This window comes from Anas platyrhynchos, chromosome 10 (assembly GCF_047663525.1).
Source record: "Anas platyrhynchos isolate ZD024472 breed Pekin duck chromosome 10, IASCAAS_PekinDuck_T2T, whole genome shotgun sequence".
NCBI classification, from domain to species: domain Eukaryota; kingdom Metazoa; phylum Chordata; class Aves; order Anseriformes; family Anatidae; genus Anas; species Anas platyrhynchos.
Window position 1 is genome coordinate 7776407 of NC_092596.1, and position 21744 is coordinate 7798150.

Here is a 21744-nt window from a genome sequence, read left to right on the forward strand (position 1 = left end):
CCGCCCCGGCCCCGCTACGGCCCGCGGAGGAAGCGCGGGGGCGGCTCCGCTCCGGGCTGGCCGCCACCGCCCCGCCGGGGCCGGGCCGTACAGGGACCCGACGGCTAAATGTCTCCTTTATTTCTTAAATAAAAACGACAACGACGACGTTTTGGGGCCAGTCTAAAACTTAGGAGAAACAAAATCATTGTTAGAAAAGGTCTAGGGGGTGTAATCGGTGCTTTTCCACTGAGAGGGATGGTTGGGTGAAGGCACGGTGTTCTCCATGAGGGGCAGGTGTGTGCTACAGAGGGGGGGCTTAATTGGATCCCGCAATTAAGTGGGATTGCAACCATCGTGTCAGCTGTGCCACAGTGCGCCTGGAGCATCCCAGCCACCTCACCAGCCACCAAACATCTCCGGGCAGGCAGCACCGAGCCCCTTCTGGCCTCATACAACCTTGGCCTCCTGAAGGGGACATGGTCTCCAAAGGGGCCAGGACTCTGAAGCGCAGGCCCACTCCCACTGAACATAATGTTTTATTTTTGTTCTGTGGCTCGCAGTGGAAGCTGGAGCAGGGCCTTCTCCCTTTTGGGGCTTCACCACCAGGCCCCACAGTGCGGTTCTTCTGGGTATCAGCCACGGCCGCTATGCCCACACCAAGCTTGGGAGGCGGCAGGAGCAGCACCACAGCTGTAGTCCTTTTGGAAGAAGCGTCAAACATGCAGGGAACACTCCAGAAAGCAGGGGGAAGCCCTTAAATCTTGATTCTGCCAGGGACATTCCTGGGTACTTACCCACAGTGCTCTGCAGAGAGCTAAATGACAGAAATTACAGCCAGGCCACGAAAACCCAGTCACAAACAGGGCAAGAAATAAACGATGGGATCGGATGGAGGCTCCTTCGGGCGTTTCCCAAGCCCCACCAGGGGAGGAACAGACCCTGAAGGGCTGCGAGGAGCGGTGGAGGTGGACACGAGGCCTGGTGGAGCCGAGCTGCCATGCTGGGGCATTTCCCTGTGTGTGGAGGTGATGCGGTGGCCTCCGAAACTCCGTCCCTTCCCTCGCTCCTCACCTTTGCCCCCGCGGGCACCATGCTGTAGGGTGAAACCACTCCTAATGAGAAGGGGAGAGACAGAAAAGTGATAAGGAGTTAACTTCCAGAGTCCCCTTGGAAACCCAAAGTTGTTTGGAGTGTGAAGACCCAGAGCCGGCAGGTTCCTCGTCTCCTTCCCTTTCCTGCTCCACTTTATTCACACCGCTTCAGATGATAGAGGATGCCCAGACCCTAAATTCACCCGGATCTGGAGCCTGCCCCGTGCCCTAAATGCACCCAGTCGGCTCTCCCACCCTGACATGCTTCCTTCTGGCTTCTGGCCTCCAGCCGAGACCCGGCGTGGAGCTGGGCACCATTTTCTCCAGCGCCCGGCCCCACAGCCTGTGGCTCCCTTGTTGAGGTGACCGCCGGCCAGGCCCCACACAGATGGTGCTGAGCACACAGCCCAGTGCCAAGCAGAGAAAAACACCATCTCCAGAAACCTAAGAAATCCCTGTTCTGCAGCGCTCTGCCCCAAACCGGGCTGTCCTACAGCTGCCCCCAGCCCCTGAGCACCGCCACAGCCTGGGCTGGGGAGGGGAGGCAGCGACGGGCAGGGCCTGGCTGCAGCAAGTGGGAACACAAGGACACGTTTCCACCTATTAACTCCACTTCCTTCGCTTCCTGCAGCCTCACGGCAGCGGGTTATTAATAGCACGTTGCAGACGAGCACCGCGGCCGGCCCAGGATCCGGCCTCCCCGTCACAGCCACTCGGCAGCCGTGGAAAACCCGCACGCGAACACTGCGAGCAGCCCGTGGGGAAAGAAAGAAAACGAGGAGTCTGCCACATGCCTTGGGGAGCTCCCCCGGGTGCCTGGTGCCTTCTGGAAGCCCCACACCTTGCATCTTGTGGGAGGCTAGCGACCAGCAGCTTGCAGCCCTGCCTTTTTGGTCAGAAGTTTGCTCACGGGGGTGCTGAGATCTTCCAGCCTCGTGGCAGGCTCCAGCACAGGAGCCAGCTCCGGGTTTGTGGGGAGCAGCCGGGGCCATACCCCAGACCTGAGCTCCTCCGGGGGAGCTGGGGAGCTTGGGGTCACCCCAGCACCTCTGATGCGTTTGGGAAAGCAGAGACCCTGCAAAATGGGCCTGGCAAGGGACTTCTGGAGAACTGCCTCCTCCTCCTGGGATGGGAAGAGGAAATCAGCAGTCCCTGGGGAGGACATGTGAAGCAAGAGAGCTCCTGGGATGCCACATGGGACCACGCAGGGCCGATGGACGGGAGCTCCTCCACCCAACGCTGTGGGCCAGACGCTGACACAGCCACGCAGGGGATGTGGCATCATGCACAGAAAGGCTTCTCCCACCCTACCCCATCCCTCCAGCTCCTCTCTCAAACCCCAGCCAGTGGGGACATCCAGCACCCCGTGACCCACAGCCCCAGCACCAAAGTTTGCAAATCAGGCAGTGAACAAAAAAAAACAAAACAATAACAAAACTCATAACATGGGTGGGGGCAGGGCTGCGTCAGGCAGACTCCGGCTCGGCTGCTTTCCTTCTAGCTCAAGCCGTTTCACCACACCAAGTGAGTGAAGAAATCCCTTTATTTATCTCCCAGCATTTGTTTCCTCAAGTCCTGTTTTGCAAAGTCAACCTTAATCACTCCTTAATCATATGTGATGCTCCTCTGGCTTCAAGCATCCCTTAATCCTGTCCTGAAGACTGTTCCCATATCCAGCCGGGGCTGCCACCTCTCTTGGAGCTCCATCCAGCGATCGTGTCCTCGCATTGGCTTTTGCTCCGGGCACGCCTGGCTCCTTAGCACCCAGAGGTGGCCTTGCACCAGTCTCAGATATTCCCTAAGGTGCTGGATGGCCCCACGTCAGTCCTCTTCCACTCCTGGCTGGCATTTATGGGGACGACTCCGCTGTGCTGAAGAGCAGGAAGCAAACGGGCGCCTTCAGCCGCAGCAGCAGGAGCAGCAACGTCTCACAAAGCCCCGGCATTAAAGCACGTGGGCGATCGTCTCCCCAGGATCTCCACCCAGGATCCTTCCTGCTTCGGAAGATTTATTTGATTTTTTTTCTTTTTTTTTTTTTTTTTTGGTAACACGGAAGCAAGAGCAGGAGGAAATACATAAAAAAACGGTGCCTGGGAGGCTGCAACCTCTGTCCTCCTTCCGCTCCTTGTGTCAGCAGTGGCTCCAGCCCCTGCTCTGGGGGAAAGCTGTGCTGCTCCCCCCCAGCTCACACAATCCCTAAGGCTTCTTGCGACGACCTTACCCACACGTGCCTCTGAAGGTGCAGCTGGAGCAGCAGCTTGCAGGGGGTGACGTGACCAGCGGGCGCCCAACACCATGGGTCAGAGCAGAGGGGACAGCATCCCGCATCCCCGACCCCACGCCTGTGCAGAAAATAAAAGGTTCTCTGCTTTAAACCATTGTAAAACTCGAAACACAAAGCGAATGCTGTGCAGGATGGCTATGTAGGTTAATATCGTGTGCATTGTGCTGATGTGCAGGGGGCTTTTTGAAACGGGGCACGATTCCCGGCTTTCCTCCCTCTCAAGGAGAGGACTAAAAGCTGTCCCTGGAGCAGAGCCCGCAGGTCCCACGGGTGGCACGGGGCTGAGCGGGTCCCTGATGCCCTCTGGTGCCGGGTGCTTTGCCCAAACCTGCTCCCTGCCCACCAGGCCGAAGGCGCAGGCTGTGGGGCTGGGCAATGAAGAGCTGCAGCTCCGGCACCCGGCAGCCCACGGTGCATCCCCAGCAGCCCCGAAAGGCAGCAGGAGGGGAGCGCTTGGGGCAGCTCCCCAACACCAGGCACTGACAAACCCTCAGGTTTTGGGGCAAAGCCATCGGCATCACAAAGCTGGAGCATCCCAGGCCCAGCAGGGAGCCACGGAAAGAGGTTTTTCTCCCCAAAAGGTCTCAAACGCAAAGATCTGGGCGCCCAGCACGTGCGGAGCACGCCGCTTTGTTTCCTTCCACCCTGTCAGCCCCTGGCTGTGCCCGTGCAGGGGCTTCCTACGCAGGGGCACCGCAGGCTGTAGGGTCACGGGCTGTAGGGTCACGGGCTGTAGGGTCACCGTCTGCAGCCGATACAAACCCGGGCAGCGCAGGGAGCATCGCTCCAGCCCAGGCGCTGCAATAACGGAGCTCTCCCTTAGAGGTCAGCCCAACACCAAAACCGGGCCCCAAAATCCGCAGGGCTGGAAGCGGTCCCCGTAAAGAGGAATCTGATGACAGCGGGAATTTGGGGTGGGCAAAGGATGCTCACCGACACCTGCAGCCCTCACCTTGCTGCCTGCGGGGGGGTGCTGCTAAAAGCCGAGCTCTCACGCGTGCTCCCCAGCTCCGTGGGGTGGGGGACAAAGCCCCGATGCCTCCAGGGGCTGCTTTTGGGGAGCAGGACAAGCAGCAGCCCGGTCTTGTTGCTGCTGTGATATTTTGCATGCCCAAAGCAGATGGAACAGCTCAGCAGCTCCAGCAGGTGCCGGCTCCTTCCCATGAGACGCTGCAGCCCAGTCTGTGTGTTTTGTGTTTTTTTTTCTTTTCCATCATAAAACAGACCTCAGCATCATACTAAAAATAGAGAGATTAACAAATAAATCCCCAGCACGCAGCTCCCGGGGTCGGCGGCCGCTGGGGACGGCAGCAGAGCTGAGCCGTGGGGATCCCGCTGCTGAGCATCCCTGCTCCGTGCGTGTGGTTTTGGGGCACACAACGAGGATGGGTGCCCTGGGACAGCAGCCTGCAGGTGCAGCCCTCAGAACAGAGACCTTAATGCAAGGGCTCGGGGGGGTAAAGAGGAAATTAAATGTGCAGCAACCCCAATCTTCAGCGGGACGCTCACCTGCGTCTCCATTGGTGGTGCAGCGTGGTTCTGTCGGGGCTTCAGAAATGGCTTTGGGAAAGAAAAGCCACCCCACTGCCCCCACGGCCACGCTCCCTGCCTGTCCCCTGGCAGCAGCAGAGCCCCCCATGTGCTGCCCCCAGCCTGGCAGCTCCTTTTCCGATCCCCTTTCAGACTTTCTGCCCGTGCTTAAAATGAAGAATAATAATCAGAGCTCGTCCATCAGCGACAGCTGGTGCCTGCCCTCTGCTAAAGAGCTCCGCTCTGCCCGGGTATTTTTTTCCCCTCCCTAAATTCAATTAGGTGTAATTAGGACTTGGCCCCATTACGGCCACGTCTCCCCCGGGCCGGGCACGGGGCTGGTGGCCTCTCGCCTCCCGCTGGTCCCCCTCCCACAGGAGCTGAAATGCAGCAGAATAAATAATAATTAAATATTAAAATGCAGGGGTCTGAACGACTAGCCCTCGCCCCCGATGGTTCCCAGCTGCGTCCCATGAGAGGCATCAAGGACTGGGTTTTGAGCAGCTCCAGCCACTGTGTCCGCTGCAAGCCTCGTGGCTGCCCGACCCCAGGAGAGCTGCCCCTGGCCCCCACAAACCCGGCACCACATCCCCGTAGCTCTGGGGGCTTCGTTTCTCCTCGCTTGGAGCTCGTGGCTGGCTCGGGGAGGTTCAAGGCGCTCTTTCTGGAACAGGCAGCAGCCAAGGAGGGGGTGAAGCAGCAGCAATGCAGGGAGCGGGGTGGCTTCTTGCTTGTATCTTCTCTCTCCCCAAATTAAACCCGTTCCAGTGCGTTGTGCTCTAACACCCATCTTCTGCAGCCTTCTCCTGCTGAAAAAAGCCACTTTGCTTGCAACCAGGAGCCAGGAGAGGGGAGGAGGGAGAAGAACAAGATATCACCGAGGATCAAGCAAGCCAGAAAAACACCCAAGCGAGACCAGGCGTTCTCTAAAAATCCGAAGTTTATTCATTAGAATTCAGTGAAAGGAACATTCAGTTTAAAACACAGTCAATACATTAAAAAGTTGAAGGAACTAGTAGCAATGAGACCAGACCGGGACAAAGCCCCCCCCCCAGTCAGTCCCCTCCCCGGGGCCAGAGGGGAACCCACTGCCTCCGCCGGGCTGCCAGCAGCACTGGGGCCAGTGGTGCCAGCAGCAGGGCTCCCTTGCAGGCAGCCACGGAGGGGGCCAGCGAGGGATGGACGTGGGCAAAGCGCTGTTGGTGAGCACTGCCGGGCTTCTCTAGGTTTCTGCGTGTTCCCTGCACCACGAGCAAGGCACCCGCAGAGGCAGTGGCAGGACGGGCGCTGCTCCCAGCAGTGGGGAGCGCGCAGCGGGGTGCCGGAGGGGCAGGAGGGGGGCTGGCCGGGCTGAAGGCCTTTTTCCTTGTCCATTTTCTGGGATCCTACAGGCACGGAGAGAAGAGCCGGTACCAGGTCTGAGCTGCACTCGAGATGGGGCCCGCACAGCGAGGGGCAGAGGGAATGTGAAAGCAGCGAGGGTCAGCACGCCCCCGGAGTGTTTGCCAAGCCACCTGCCTGCCCGGCCCTGTCTGGGAATGGGGCAAAGCCATTTAAGAAAAAAAAAGAAAAAAGAAAAAAAAAATAGCAGCACTCCTTTTTGTTAGGAGCTATTTAATAAAAATACAAAAACCTGTGCAGAGCTAAACGCCTGGGATGGAACCGGCACCTCTGCCAGCGCTGGCTGTCAGGGGAAGAAGGGACAAATCTGCTCTCAGTCACAGTAATTTATTTTTTTTTTTTTAGCTTTTCAGCATTTAATTTTCTTTTTGCCTGTCACTGTTTGGCATTGTTCTCTTCTGCTCAATTAATCAACGTGACCTTCTGCAGAGAAGTTCTGTCAGCCCTCACACCCCACACAGGGTTGCAAACTCTCTGCAGGGGCACAGACGTAGAGTCAAGCAAACAAAGCAGCATATTCATTCAACTAAAAAAAAAAAAAAGGGGGGGGAAGAAAAGAACCACGTTAACTAGTGGTGTTAGGTCTTAGCTTACCAGCAGCTCTCGTTTCAATTAAGATCCCAAAATTCGAGGCAGCGTTGCTCCGGGAAGAAGCCAGGCGGGGAGGGACGCTCAGACCGCAGGGTTATTTTCAGAATGATTCTCAGACAGACACGGCCTGGGCACCCTCCTCTCCTCCAGAGAGGAACTTTGCCACCGGTTTCAAGATCATCACCGCAAACCAGCTGCCAGCATCTCCTGCCCCGCGAGGTTGTACGGGGATTTAAGAACAGCCCCGGTTTTGGACAGAGTAATTACGCACACAGAAGGGAAAGCCCCAGCTGAAATCCACGCTTTTTTTAGCTTAAAAGACAGCCGACAACACTTTCAGGGAGAAATCACCACGGTCCACAAATTCAGATTAAAAACAAAGCTAGAAAACAGGTTGACAAGTGTGACAAACCAGTATTAAAACAAAGACATCTTAGCGGCGTCCACAAAGAGAGAGTAAGTATTGGCAAGGGCCCGGCTGCTGGTTTGCAGAGCCAGGCCCTCGTATCACGTTGAGCAGCGTGGTACACAAGGGTGTGAGAAGCGAGGTGGTTTTCTTGCATTGCACAGGCAGCGGCAGCAGCAGTGACAGCAATAAATTGCTTTTTTTCTCCATCGGAACTGTAAACCACACCATTTTAAAACACAACGTACGTAAGTAAAAGAACAGTCCATAAAATCTCCCCATGAATATAAAATGCAAAACTATACAAAAATAGATAAAATCGACCGTTTTCTTGTGTGTATATAAAAAAAAAACAAACAAACGAACAGAAGAACAAAGTCCCCAAAATGCAATACAGTTACTTGGTAGGCTGACCTGAAGGGCAGTGGTTTGCTCTGCAAGGTAACAGCGATAATCCACCGCTCCGAGCCAAGGCTTTCCCTGCAAGGGATGTACTCGGTTCCTTGAGGTTTGGGGGAGATTTTCCTCAACATCCCGGCAAGACAACCTGCTATCCTCACTCCTACGACTTATTTTTTGGCTCAGTAGACTCCTTTTTCACAAAAAGCCTCAATTACTACTCTCAAACTCGGGCTCCTCGGGTAAGTCTCTGTTACACCAGGTTAAAAGGCATCGGCTCCATCCAGAGACGAGCACAACTGCTGCAGTCCTGGGTGAGAAACGGGGCTGCTTCTAGCCCAGATGGGCTCCAGGTGGGGAATTGCTTGGAAATGCTGCTCGGTACGAGGTTGGCAGTGGTGACCGAGCAAGCTTCGAGGGCATTGCAGGCTGCCAGCCCCTCTGCCCTACAGGAAAGCAGCCAGAGGTCGATCCCACCCCAAATTGGCAGTGCACGCTCCCTGTGCCACCAAACACTCCCTGTGTGGCTTCAGCAAAGCCAAACTATCAATTAACATCAATTAAATCAGAGAAAGGATGGAGGATCACCCTTAAAAGCTTCATTGCCAGACCTGTTGCTTCTGAAAGGGGGGTGCGAGTATTTCCCCCCCTCCAGGGATTTAAGCGTTAGTTTGGACACTGCAACTGCGAGAAATCTCTCCTAAATCCCTACCAGGACGAGATCAAGGCCCAGGAGCTTGCATTTGGCACTCAAGGCGTAGTTCTTTTATAATTTCTGAGTCAGAAAGTATCGTGGAGAAGATCGGGTCCTGTTTCTCCCAGAGCACACAGGTGTTGTAAGAGCAGGAGGGCGTTGGGTAACGAAACCCACTCCACGGCAGTGCAAATCTACAGCCCGGGTTAGCAGAACGAGAATTCTTACTTCTTTTGGTTAATGGGGCAGAATGCTCCGATAATCCAGGAAAATGGGTTTAAAACGTTTTCTGAAATCTCCCTTGAAATCAGCAGGTGTCTGCTTCATTTAGTTCCAATCAAATCAAGAGGAGGAACCTTTGGTATGAAGTCAGATTATCAAGTCTTGCCTGTATTGCTTTCACACGTTAGTCTAGGACCTGTTGTCAGGAAGTCTTTCCACTACGTACCTACAACCAAAATAATTATTACCAAAGAGACATGCATTTGCAACTGTACATTCATTTTAGCACTGAGACACTTTCATACTTCACCAGAACTTTGGCAAAGGCTGCGTCATTTATGAGAACACTACACAACCCCCCCCCAACCTGCAAGATGCCTTTGGTGAAAGAAAATAAGCACTAAAAATCCAGGAAGGGGCTGCTGCGGAAGCCGAGCCATTACCGTGAGCACCGGTTTGTGCCGTGGCATCTCTGGTGTTGCTGGCACTGCCTGCCTGCCACCCGTCCCACAGCAGTGTCAATTTGGGCTGCTCTGTCCCACGAAATCCCTTTTGATAACAGAGGAGTGAGCAGAGGGCAGGAAAACGTGGCACAGCGCGTTCCCACAGCACCTCCCCGAGGAGGTGGGGGTACAGAAATACTGAAAAGTGAAGGTTTAGTCCCACAGATGCGCAGACAGCTCTGCTCTAGCCTCAGGATGCTGGGGAAAACAAGAAAAAAAATCATACAGAAATGGAACTGCCAAAAATCAAAGCCTGGCTTTGAATTTTGAAGAATTTGCCGTTCCCTGCTCCTTCGTGGATGCACAGGGACAGGGGTAAGAAGCCTCTTCCCAAGAAGGAGCAACAGGACTTGGCTTTGCTTGGGCACGCAGCACAAAGCGGCTGGCGGTGCCTCGGGGCCAGCGGGGGGCTGCTCGTGCTCCAAGCAGGTGGGTCAGTGTGGCGGGGGCACAAACAGCAGGACCTGGAGGAGGGGAACACTGGGGTATTGCCAGTTGGGGATCATTTTTTTTTATGCTAAAAGCTCTGCTGTGGAAAGAAGCAGGAAAGGGGCAAGACGGGGAAGAAAAAAAAAAAAAAAGCGATCTGAAACTGAATTAAGATTCAGAAGTTGGACAGAAGCAGGAAGAGGCTTCGTAAGTCACAGAAGGCGAGGTCTGGGCTACAGACAACAGTGTTTAAGATCACCCAGGACACCTGAGAGTCCTTGAGGAGAGACAGGAGCTCTGCTCCAGCAGCCTCAAAGTGTTCCCAGGAGCTCACAGCCTCAGCACAGAGCCTGCCTCCCTCGCTCACGTCCCTTCCCCACGCTCGTTGAAAGAGGAAAACCAAACCAAACAAAAACCTGCAGCACCCTCCAAGCTTTTTTGTTCCCTCCAGTCAGGAGGAAGAAGTCGCGAAGCCTAATTTAGGCTGTGTTAAATCCTGTATTCCAATTAACAGAATACTGTCCCCGCGTGAGTTTCTGCAAAGAAAACAAAAAACACAAAGTGAAAAACCCACAGAACTTCCTTCTGGAGAAAGTAACAGCACCGGCAGCTTCGCAGCTACAGGCACGATGCAAATTGAGCTTATTTCAAAGAATTCCTACATGTGCCCGTGGCCTGGGAGAGGCTGGGAATGTGGGACAAAGCACGGGAAATGCTTCACTTGGAAATTACGCACCACAAAGACAGACCACGACAGATAAAACAGGGCTGAAGTTTTGTTCTGGAAAGGGAATCCATCAAGAGGACACCTCTCCGGGTGCTGTATTTTTGAGCAAATTAAAGCTAGAGCTGAAAAATGTTATCAGCACGCACACAAAAGCCCCTGCTTTCCTTTTGGGCAGGAAAAAAAAAACTGTTACGGCAACGTTCCCCTGAATCGCCTCCTTCCCTTGCTCTCAAAATAACCTGCATCCTTCCTCTGGGGTCCCCAAATCACGATCAAGGTGGAAGACATTAAAAGTCTGTCCGAAACAAAACGTTTTACCGAGAAGAGGAAGAAAAAAAAACAGTTTCTTCTGAAAGCTTCCCCGAGACTTGCTCCCCTGGCTCCGTCCCGAAGCAGGGGCTTCAGGAAGGTGCCCAAAAGCTGCCTGGCCCCAAAAACCCACCCAGCAGGGAGACGTGACCCCAAACAACCAACACCTGAAGCGAGGGCGCAGGGCAGCAACGCTCCCTGCTCCTCCCAAACATCAAATCCTCCAATCCTTCCTTCGGAGGTGGTGGTGCCCCTCGAGCTGAACCTGCCGAGAACAAACCTTGCCGTGCTGGAAAAGGGTCCGTTTCCAGAATTTATTCTAGCAGCACTGGGGCCGGGCACTGGGGCCGCGTTTTGCATTGTGTATTGTATTCGGGAGCGGTGGCTCGCGCTGGGAAAAAAACAAAAAAACAAACCAAAAGTGCCTCAGTGTTAATCCATGAATCTAGGAGGTTGCTCTACATCAAACCGGAGTGCCCACAGCAGCGCGGAGCGGCGCTCACTGCAGCTGCAGGAGTTCGTCTTTGTTGGCCCAGTCGGACATTAAAGTCGCTCATTAAAGTCACTCGTTAGCGTTCACTTTCTCCCTCCCCCTGTCCCCCCTTTTAACCCTTTCCCCCTCCCCCCGGCTGCCCAGGAGGAGCTATTTGGCTCCCATTACATTCAGCGAAGGGTTCGGGCAGCCGGCGGGCAGCGCGCTGCCCTGCGTGGCTCTCCCTTTCAGCAGCTCTTGGCCGGCGCTCCCGCAGCGCTCCACGAAGCAGGAGGGGTTTTTTAAGGTTTCGGTGCTGTCGTCGTGAAACTGGGGCACCCCCTGGGCCACGCCGACGGGTTTGCACTTGGCTGGTTTCTCCGGGGACTGAGCGAAGCCGAAGCTCGGCGGTGGCGGCTCCGGCTCGCCCAGGGGTAAGACTCGGGCGAGCTTTTTGGCCGCCACTTCTCCGTGGTGGTACCTGTAGGCACCGGGCGCCTCCGGGGGCTGCCTCGTGTCGGCCTGCAGAGGTAAATTGGACGGCCTGACCAGCTGCCTGTCCGGCTCCGGCTCCTGGGGCCGCCTCTCCAGAGCCTCCCTGGCGCTGCCGCGGGAAAGGGACAGAAAGGGGGAGTCGGCGTGGGGCTGCTCGGACGGCTCCCAGCCGCTCTCCAGCCCAGCAGCCGGAGCAAAGCCCCAGCGTTTCGCCCCCCCGGCAGCCAGCTCGGCGTCGTACTGCAGGTGCTGCAAGCCCGGCCAGCCCAGCACACCGTCGGCCTCCCCACCTGCAGGAGCAGCCAGCTCGGCGTCCTCTTTGCTCCTTCTCGCACCGTCCGAGTCCTTTTTGTCCCGTTTAGACCAGAGCTGGCAAGGCTTAAGGCCGTTCTTGGACACCTGCAGGTCGGCGAGCTCGAACTCGAGGCTCTCCGTGTCCAGGGACCTGCTCCTCCTGTTGATGGAGAGCGGCGCTGGCATGGCCGGGCTGAGCCCGTGCAGGCGCAGGTGGCGGGGGAGGCTGGCGACACCCCAGTTGCAGCTCTGGAAGGAGCCCTGGGGGTACCCGGGGAACATTCTCTCGTCACATTCAGCGAACGACTCTTTCTGCACGTAGCTGTCGTCGAAGGCCTCGAAGGACGCGGCGATGTCCTCGTCGGCGTTCATCTCCAGGTGCTGCTCGCACTCGCCTTCCCCTTCCTGCTCCACGTCCACGATGTCAAAGGTGACCATGGTGGGGAGGACGGGGAGGTTCTGCGTGAAGGAGGAGCCGGAGTCGGAGCTGCCCAGGCTCTCCGAGAGGCTGGAGAAGAGGGTCCCGCTGCTGGTGAACTCCACGAGTGCTTGCGAGAAGCTCACGGCGTGCTCGGGCTCACGCTCGCCGTCGGCCTGGGGCTCCCCGGGGGCGGCCTCGGCCCCGTCGCGGCGGTCGCTCTGCGAGCAGCTCTCGCACTCCTGAGGCCTGTAGCCAGGGAACGGCCCCGTTTTGGATGGGGCCACGTGGACGGACCCCCCGAACAACGCCCGGTCCGGGTCGGGATCGAACCCTGGGTTGTTCTTCATGAGCTGAATAAGGCAACTTCCTTGGGCTTTTTGGCTGTTGTAACAGTTCTCTGGACACAAAGGCCCTGGAAAGTCCCTCCACTCCGGGTTTTCGCCTCTTGCCCCCGAAACCCCGCTACTCACGCTCCTGTTTGGAGCTTGAGAGGCAATCTGCTCACTACCAAGGCCACTCTGATTTTTGCCAATCGAGCTGGCTGCTCTGGTTTTACATTCAAGGTACTGCTTTTCCCGGGGAGCATCGAGCCGCTTCAGGACCGGTTCCCTCTGCAGCTCCCAGTAGAGCAGCTCCTTCTGGATGGCAGCCAGCCGCTCCTCCTCCGTTTCCATAACGCCCATCTTCCGATCCATCATCTGGAGCAAGCCCTTCTCAGCAGGGAGACAGAAGTCCAAGAAGTAGCTGAAGATCTCCGGGCGAGACACTTTGCTCTCGAACAGGGGCTCCTCCCCGTGCGAGGGACTCAGCAGCGCGTCATCCGGCTCGTAGAACTCGTAGAGCGCATCGCCGCTGTAGCTGTCCCTGGGCAGGCGCTCCTTCTTCATCTCGCAAAGCCCATCCCCGCCTTCGTCCTCCGGCCCCGGCGTGGTGGAGTCGTAATACCCCTCGTCGCTGTTGGGTGCGGACTCCTGCTGGTCGCTCTGCGGCGTCAGGAGCTCGACGAGGGCTTCTGCCTCCTGCAAACCACGCGCCTCCAGCTCGCCGCTCGCCGCCTGCGCGTCGTGGCCGCTCCCGGCGGGCGGCAGCTGGGCTTCGTAGCCCCCGTCCCCCTCGGTGGCGCTGTCCCACATCTGCTGGAGGTATTCCTCTGCCTCCTCCGGCATGGCCATCTCCTCCCCGCCGCCCTGGTAGGTGACGAGGCAGGAGCTGCGTTTCGCAGCGTCTCTGCTGCGCTCCACAGAGATGGTGCTCTCGGCGATGCTGAGGATGTCGGGCTCGGCGATGATGTCCCCGCAGCCCGTGAGGGAATCGAAGCTCTTCAGGGAGGTGACATCTCCAAAGATGAGGCTCAGCTGGTCCCCGGAGTGCAGCGAGGGAGGGTCGTTGTCTGCCAAGTCGGGGTGCAGGGCCACGGGGAGGTGGCCGTACTCAGACTCCGCACAGACGGCGGCGGCCGCCTCCGATTTTGCATCCAGGGCGTCCCGGTCCCCCGGCATCGCCACCCCATCACCCTCGGGGCTGCCCTGCTCAGCCCCCAGCCACTCTGGCTCAGCAGCCTCCCCGGAGTTGGTGGTGGTGCCGACCGAGCAGTTATCCTCCGAGCTCCCCGGGCAGGCGGCAGCGAGGGGCGCAGACCCAGGTCCCCTTTCCTCTGTGGCTCCTTGGGTTTCCGTCCCCGTGCCTCGAGCTTTGTTGGCCTCCTCGGAGCCCCCAGCCCACTCGGGGAGCTCTGCTTTCTCACACTCAGCCACCTTGCTCTTGCGGTGACGCCGGATGCTGTTCAGCAGCCCCTTCAGGCCTTTTTTCGGTCTGGGGAAGGTTGACTTGTCTCCAGAGGGCTTCTTCTCACAGCCCTCGCTGCTCCCTGGCGGAGAGCCGTCCTGTCTGCCAAAATCAAACCTGACGCTGGTGTCTATGGCCACATGGACGCTTTGGGAGCTCGGCAGCGGGCAAGGATGCGAGTCCTTGCTTCCATCCGAAGGGCTTTCCAGCTGCACCCTGCTGCCCTCGTCGTACACAGCGCCGCTGATCCCATCGTGGGTCTTACTTTTACTGAGCCCCTTTTTCGAGGCTCCTTTCCCCTGGCCTTTGTTCCTGCCGCTGAAGAAGCTGGGCAGCGTGCAGATGCTCCTCTTCCCTCCGAACAGCTTGAAAGCAGTTTTCTTCAGCTTGCCGGGGGGGGCCTGGGGCTGCTGCTGCTGCTCCACAGCTGCCACCGAGGCGTCGCTGCGCTGGGACAGCCGCTCGCCGTTCTCCTCGGGCTGCTGCTCGCTGCCCTTGCGCTGCCGGCACGCGGCGGACTGGGACCTGCTCCCGGCCGGCTCCTCGGCGCACGCTGCTTCCATGGCAGCTGCTGGGCTCGCGTCAGTCTAGCTGGAAGCGAGGACTCGGGCGGCAGAGCCTTCCTCCGGGCACGCGGGCTGAAGCATCGTGGCTGACCTAAAGCAAAGAGAGAAGAGAGAGGAGGTGAGGTGAGGCAGGAGGCAGCGTGGAGTCGCTTGCAGCGCTGCAACGAGGCGAGGGGCTTCGTCCCCGTCTGGAACTGGCGCTGCAAAAGCCTCCCGAGTTAGTTACTGGACTTTTTTTTTTCCCTCCTCTCACCAGATTTCAGTTGTTTTTTAAATCATCTGTCAAGCATGGAAGAATTGCATTAAAACCATTCATTACCAGCCACCCCGATCAGATTATCTCAGCAGCAGGGAGAGAGGTTTTAAACTTTCAGCCCGGATTGATGTCAACAGCCGAGAAATAAAATAACAACCTTCCTTTCCCGGAGTCGGGATGGGAGAGAACAAATCCAATGAAGCTCGTAACGCGCTGCTGAGCCGCTCTACCTGAGGCTTAGCCCTGCCTGGCATCAGGCTGGGAAAGCTTCCCACAGGCTTTGCCCAGAGATCCCGACTCAGAAATACGCCCGGACGACGGCTCCTGGAGCTCAACAGCAAACCCACCACCTTGGATCTTCTCTCGAGCCTTGGGAGCCTGCACAGAGAGTATCACAACATCTGTTTGCCTACGTAATTAACGAGAGCCCTGGTGATTCGAGGCCTCTGGGGCCTTCCCAGAGCATCCCAGGGGGGTTGTGGCACTGTTCTAGCTCTGACAAAGCGCTTCTGGACTCCTAGATGCTTCCCAAACCTTGCTGGCTTTCTCTGGAGCCTCCCCAGAGCCTCTCTGCAGAGATCTCCTTAGACAGGACTGAAAGACAACAGCATGCACACGTGTGTACGCACAGATTGTTTAAGAAATGGCAGAACAATGAAACAGGAACAAGATTTCACAAACTCGATTTGCAAACAAACTCGCTCTGACACGACGGACGCGCGCTGCCGTGACCACACGGCTCGTTAGGGTCGCTCGCAAAACAAAGGCACCAAGGGCAAAACCCCAAACCTGCATCAGGGTTAAGAGCAAAACCAAGCAAATCCCAATAAAAGACGGAGCTTGTCCTGTCCTCAGCTTCCTGGGGTGGCCAAGAGGGACAGGGGGAGCTGGGCAAGCCGGGGGCGATGCAGCTTTCTGCCCCGGGTCCTCCACCTGCTGGGCTCTCCTAACTCTGTAAGGCCACAGACGTGCCCGGCCACCTCAACCTTCAGCAGCAAAGGAGGAGGAAAGCAGCCCAGCCTGCCCCTAAAAGCTTCGGGAAAACAGCCCCAATTGATCCCCCTAACACACCGAGGGGCTGAGGCTGCTCTCCACGCGGGCTGGCGCTGCCTGCTGTGAGCAGGCGGCTAAATCCTGCCTGGTGTCACAGCAGAGATTAGCTGGGGAGCCCCAGAAAGCCATCGGGGGGCTGGAGGGTCGAGGCCCTGGAGGGACGAGGCCCTGGAGGGACGAGGCCCGAGCACAAGAAGCCAGGAATCCCCCCTCCTACAGGCAGGCGCACGGGGCCGGCACAGCTGCTGGCACGGGAGGTGTGCACCCGAGCACAAGCAATTAATTCCCGCAGGCACCAGGCAAGGACGAGCTCCGATCAATTAATTCTCAGCAAGGGAACAGGAGCGTCCTGGTGCTACAGACAGGGAAAGGGGAATTAAGGGACTTACCCACGTCCCGGGGGAGGCTGTCCTGCTGCCAGGATTAGGAGGCAGAGGCACCCCCAGCCGGAGAGCGGATTTCTATAATCCGGGAGAGCCGCTCGAGCACCGCTGGGAGGTTTTGTGTCGGATGCAGCACCTCCTCTCCGTAACCCGGGGGCTGCTTTTGCTGCAGCTGCTGTTAGGGACAGCCCGGGGCTGCCCCAGCTCTGCAGCACGCCCGGGGAGCCATCGGGGCAGGCTGCTCCTGGGACCTTTCCAGAAACGCGCTTGTGCTCCGGCTCTGGAGTTAAAGAACAAAAAATCTGAGCAAGAACCACCCAGCCCAGCCCCGGCTGGAATTCACCAGATCCTGACTGAGCCCGCAGACAAAAGAGATCCTTCCTCGGACCTTGGGAGCGTCTGGGCTGAGGCAGCAGGAACTCAGCCGCAGGCACCCGCGGTGGGAGAGCTCTTCCCCGAGCTCCCTGCTGCTGCGGCGCGACCCCACAAACCAAGGGTTCCTCTGGGCCTGTCCCAAGAACCAAAAGCCCCGAGAACATGAAACTGCCTTCCATTTTCCAAAGTATTTCACTCGTGGCCATTTTATATCTACTTCAGCTTAGGCGCCTTTTCCCTTTTGCCGTGCTTACCCCGCAGCACGCTTACCCCTAAAGCAGATTCCCGGTTCTGAGGCCGAGCGAGCCCTCCCGTGCAGCGTGCCCCATACCCCCCGAGCCACCCCACAGCCTTTTCCGTGCCCACAATGACAGAAATTAAATCCTCCCTGAACACAGCCTGCAAGAAGAGGGGTGAGGGCCGGCATCTGAGCGGCACCACACACCCGGCAGCTCCCCCATGTGCTCCCAGAGCCCTGAACCCTCACAGAGGTTCCCCACGGTGCCAGAAGCAGCACGGCCCCGATCCTTCTGCAAACCACCCCCAGGAGCTCCCCTCAGCTAAAATTTCATGGATGCTGCTCGCAGACAAGCAGCAGCCCTCCCTCCCCATGATGCCCCGTCTGCAGGCACGTCAGCGCCGCAGCGCCCCGATCCCCAAACAAGCTGCTGCATAAACGCTTTTCGTTACAGTAAGAGCAGCAGGCGATGGAAATCGTTTTGTTGGAAGGCTGCGTGCTAATGTCATTCTGTCTAAGAGACAAAGACGACTCGAGCACTTCAAAGTTTCAGTCCCGAGGCCTGATTTACCAGGAGCTTGATAGTTGTGAAACTCCTTTAGTCGGAGCTGTGATTTCCTTCAGTTGTTTTTTTTTTTTTTCCCTAATTACACGACGCGAAGCACCACGTGGGCAGATATCTACAGGTTCAGGAGCGCCTGGCGCCGGTGCTGCTTATCCCCAGACCTACTGGTGTAACAGCATCCACGGCGGGCAAGCGCTGACCCTTTACCCCACCTGGGTGTAATCAGCGTGCCATATTTACATACTTATGGAGACAGCCAGGGTCCTGGGGCAAGGAAAACCCTACAGCGTAGGCAGACATGCTGCACTTAGGCAGCAGCACCTCGTGTTTATGGCGATAGCTGGTGTGCCAGAGGAGGTCCCGAGACGCTGGTGCTGACTCAGAACGAGCTCCACAATTTGCATTCGCCACCAACCTCAGCTTTCCCCTGCTCGGAGCTCCTGCCTCCCCTTTTGTAAAAGGAGATTATTTTGTGTTTCATCGTGTTTTAACATCAGGCAGGTGGGTTTGGAGCACGCCGACACAGATGGGTAAATACAGAGAGAGACGCGCTGGGGAGCAATCAGCACCTAGCACACCCCGCATGGCCCTGCCACCGAAGATGCTCAGCAGCGACCAAAAATCAGCCCCAAACCTGAGAAATGAGTCGGGTCGCACAACACCAATGCCCGAGGAACAACCTGCTGCACCACTGAGCACGGAGCCACCGCAGCCTGCCTGCTGCAGGACCTCGGTCCCGAGCAGAGCCAACCCGGAGCAGCGCAGCGATGGCAGGCACGGACCTCGGGGTAAGGCAGGAGCGCGGCGCCTTCCCCTCGCACCGAGATCACAGCCACCGCAACTGCGAGTAGTAACCACATGAAAAAAAAAAGCGCGAGCGAACGCTTTTCTGAGCCGGGTGTAAGTTTAACAGCTCTGCCTGAGGAGCTCGTGACGCCTCCACGAAGTCTGGAGCTGAATGGGAAGGCGGCTCCCTCCCACGGAGGCATTCCCCTGCCTCTCCCCACTCAGCCCCGGCACGTGGCTGTTTGGGTGCCTCGCTCCACGCACGGCTCGTCTCGGCACCTCATAGCGGCTTTTTGGGTGCGAACGACGGCAGCCAGGTGGGGAAGGTCACAATGAACTTACGGAGAAGAGGGACTTCAGACAAAAACGTGCGGTCACCCAGCCTTTGGGGGAAGACGGAGAGCATCGAGGGGCTCAAGCAGCTCACCGTGAACCTGAACGCCGACGCTGTGTGGCAGATCCCATCCTGCCCCGGCCAGAGCGAGCACCAGCAGAAACCCGAGCCAGAAAGGCAGCGCGGGTATTTTGGTCTACCAGAAAAACACACGTGAGAAGTCAGCTTTCCACTTGTGGCTGAATTTGTGTGAAGCAGGACCCCGGCAGTTACTGGTCAGGCCTCAACGGTTGGGGACGAGAAGCACGGCCAAGAACCTGGGGCCACATCCAACACCAGAACAAATCCGGCCAAAAAAGCATCGTCCAAACTCGCCCTGAAGACCTCGGGGTCCCAGCAGGGAAGGAAACCCAGAGCCACGAGCCGGGCTGCTGGGACCCTGCCGTCCCCGAGAGCCAACAACTGGGTCGGTGGGCTCGCCACCGGGGTAGGAAGGCCAGGGGGACGCGGCTCCTGCTGGGGGTGACCGGGCTGTGGGGTGTCACCTCTGTAGGGTGACACCTCTGTGGGGTGACAGCTCTGTAGGGTGCCACCTCTGTGGGGTGTCACCTCCATGGGGTGCCACCTCTGTGGGGTGACAGCTCTGTGGGGTGCCACCCATGGCAGCCCCCCTGGAGATGGAGGGGATGAAGGCACAGCGACTCCAGGGGGCTCAGCTCATCCTGCCCCCCTCAGCAGCCCAGCCTCACCTCTCCTCTCCTCACCTCTCCTCTCCTGTCGCCCCCGAGCCCTTCCCCAGCCCCTCGCCCCCTTCCCCGCACCCCCTGGGGGGTCGGACCCCCCCTCGCCCCCTTCACCCGGGCAACCCCACGCCCTCAGCTCCCCGCTCCACACCCGGGCCCAGCCCCGCTCCGAGAAGGAAACCAATTATAAAAATAATCAAAAAAAAACACGAAATCGATAAAAACCAACCCCGAGCGCGGCCGCCACCCCCGGGGAGAGGAGGTGGGGAGGGTGGGGGGGGGACCGCGGCCCGCTGCGGCGGGGCGAGCCGGGGCCTTGCGTGGCGGCCGCCGCCGCAACAAAGGCAGGGCCCCGCCGCACCGCCCTTACCGGCTGCTGGGCCCCGGCCGCGGCTCGGCCCGGAGGAGGAGGAGGAGGAGGAGGAGGAAGCACGGCCCGGCCCTGCCGTGCCCGCCGCCGGGGAGGCGCCAGCCGAGGAGGGAGGGACGGGGGCGGAGTGGGGCGGGCGCTGCGGGCTCGGGGTTGGGGAGGGGACCCCGAGGGGCTCCGAAGGTTTCTGAACGCTGAGACACCTCCTTGGGGTCACCCCGCTGCGAGCCAGAGGCCAAAATCCCCGTTAAATTAATGTGGGTTGTGCTGGGGGGTCCCCACCCTCTCTCCCCTCTGATGAGCACCCTGGGTTTTCACTGAATGTGGTAAAAATCCTCTCCCACACGAGGCACGAGCACCAGGCTGAGCCTCCCACCCTCAGCCAGAGGGGGAGGATCCTGCCCCCTGCCAGCCCGGCCCCCACGAGCCAGAAATTCAGGGAGATGCCTTCAGAAAGGGGATAGCAACAGCTAGGATGAGGGAGCACAGCAAGAGCAGCTCCAAAAACTCCTCCTGATCACAAAGCATCCAGTAATTAATAAATGAGTGCAGCTGGCGTTAGGGCCACCAGCTGGTACTTGCTTAGTGTGATTACTCTGAAAATGAAGTTTTTCATCCATTCAAGCATTAGCCGGTTTGATTTCCATCCCAGGTCAGCAGGGCCTGTGAGGCAGGAGCTGCTTCCACCTGCCTGCTGGCCCAGGCATGATGCAGGGGGGTGTCATCCCCCCAAAAAAACACTCCAGGGACAGCTCAAACCCGTTCATAGCACCTGCTGGGTGCCCTGACACAGCTACACCAGCACACCCAGCAGGAGGCAGAGCTAAATACCACTGCCTTGGAGGTCAAGGGCAGCCGACCCTCCTGCTGCCCGGATCCCCAGCCCTGTGCCCGCAGGCCTGCCCTGGGAGCAGGCAGGAGGGCTCTGCTTTTGGATCCCCTGGCAGTGGTGGACGTGAAGAGGGCGCAGAGAACTTGGCTCTCCCAGGGCTGTGGGGATGTGCTGCCACCAGGTAGAGGAACAGCTGCTGGTGGTGTTAATGCCTTCCCCAAGAAGAGGCTGCTTCGTATCGTCCTGAGGAGAACAGGACCCGTGAGATCAGTCAGCCCTGTTTCGCAGCCAAAACAGATTTCCAATGCTTTGTCCAGGCTAATTTGAAGCACACCATGCTCAGGGGGCCTGGACGCTTCTCCCAGGAGGCTTCCTGCAGCCTAATGGACGCTAATTAATAGATTCCACAACCTCTGAACTAACAATTAGATTGGGGACCAATAAATAATGCAGGACAGGCCTGTGTTTACAAACAGCGAGCTGCGCAGAGCTGACAGCACACTGATGTTGTGCAGAAGTTCAAGAGCAGCCAGGAACCCGCAGCAAACCCCACACGCCGAGCTGCCAAAGGCACCTTGTGGTGTGTGCTTCCCTCCGACCTTTGAGGTACAATTACACTGGAGTGAACAAACTACGGGGGATAGATGCTGCTAACCCCTACAGGTGGCCCCGGCTGCAGCAGTCAGTCTCTTTGTCACTTCTGGATGATGTCAGATGGGGTTTCAGTCTCTTCGGATACCAATTAAACAATATTTTAACCAAGCAGACCACAGCAGTTTAATAAGAATATCAGCATACATTAAAAAAAAATCCTGCACAGTCACAGGCACTCAGCCCAGACAGACACCCCAGCCCCTCAGCAGTAACGTCACCACTTCTGAGGAAAATAAAAGGATGTTTAAGGATGGTGCTGGAGAGGGGAGGTGGGAGACTGGGCACTGGGGACTTCTGGCTCTGAATACTTACTGTAGCCCTTTGCCTGAGTCACCTACCGGTGTGGTTGTGGGGGAGCCACACCGGTGTCCCCCTGGGCTCAGGAGCACCCCAGGCACGGTACGGAGGAGGTGACAGTCACACGAGAGCGTTGGGGCAGCAGATTGTGACTGAATGCAGCCTTCTCCCGACCTTGCCAGGCTGCAGTACAGAGGGAACAGCTGGAAACCTCTCTGGGGAATGGGTCTTACACACCGCTGAGGCCTCACTGTGGG

At 57.9% G+C, this 21744-nt stretch overlaps 1 protein-coding gene across 10 annotated transcripts; it reads right to left on the reverse strand.

The window, feature by feature from the left end:
* Positions 1-5809: 5809 nt before the first annotated feature.
* Positions 5810-19858, reverse strand: AMER1 (APC membrane recruitment protein 1). 10 transcript variants are annotated; one of them, XR_011811867.1, is made up of 4 exons: positions 19705-19858; positions 11826-14692; positions 11230-11644; positions 5810-10959 (listed from the first exon to the last, which is right to left on the reverse strand). XR_011811867.1 is itself a non-coding variant. In XM_038184059.2 (4 exons), the coding sequence occupies exons 2-3, from the start codon at positions 14596-14598 to the stop codon at positions 10883-10885; spliced, it is 2850 nt and encodes a 949-aa protein (XP_038039987.2). In that variant the 5' UTR covers positions 14599-14692; positions 19705-19858; the 3' UTR covers positions 5810-10068; positions 10849-10882. The 10 variants fall into 10 exon arrangements, 9 of the variants coding, with proteins under 9 accessions (XP_038039987.2, XP_027321312.3, XP_038039986.2 ...); XM_038184059.2 differs by lacking the exon at positions 11230-11644 and having other exon boundaries at positions 5810-10068; positions 10849-10959; XM_027465511.3 differs by having other exon boundaries at positions 5810-10068; positions 10849-10959; positions 11230-14692.
* Between the last annotated feature and the right edge of the window lie 1886 nt (positions 19859-21744).

Bases quoted from the DNA above. Each gene is read 5' to 3' on its own strand.
- AMER1 (XM_027465511.3), bottom strand. From the start codon at position 14,598: ATGGAAGCAGCGTGCGCCGAGGAGCCGGCCGGGAGCAGGTCCCAGTCC. The intron at 10,960-11,229 runs GTAATGGGAGCC...TTTTTTTCCCAG, and splicing joins GCCCGAACCCTTCGCTGAAT to CGCGAGCCACCGCTCCCGAA.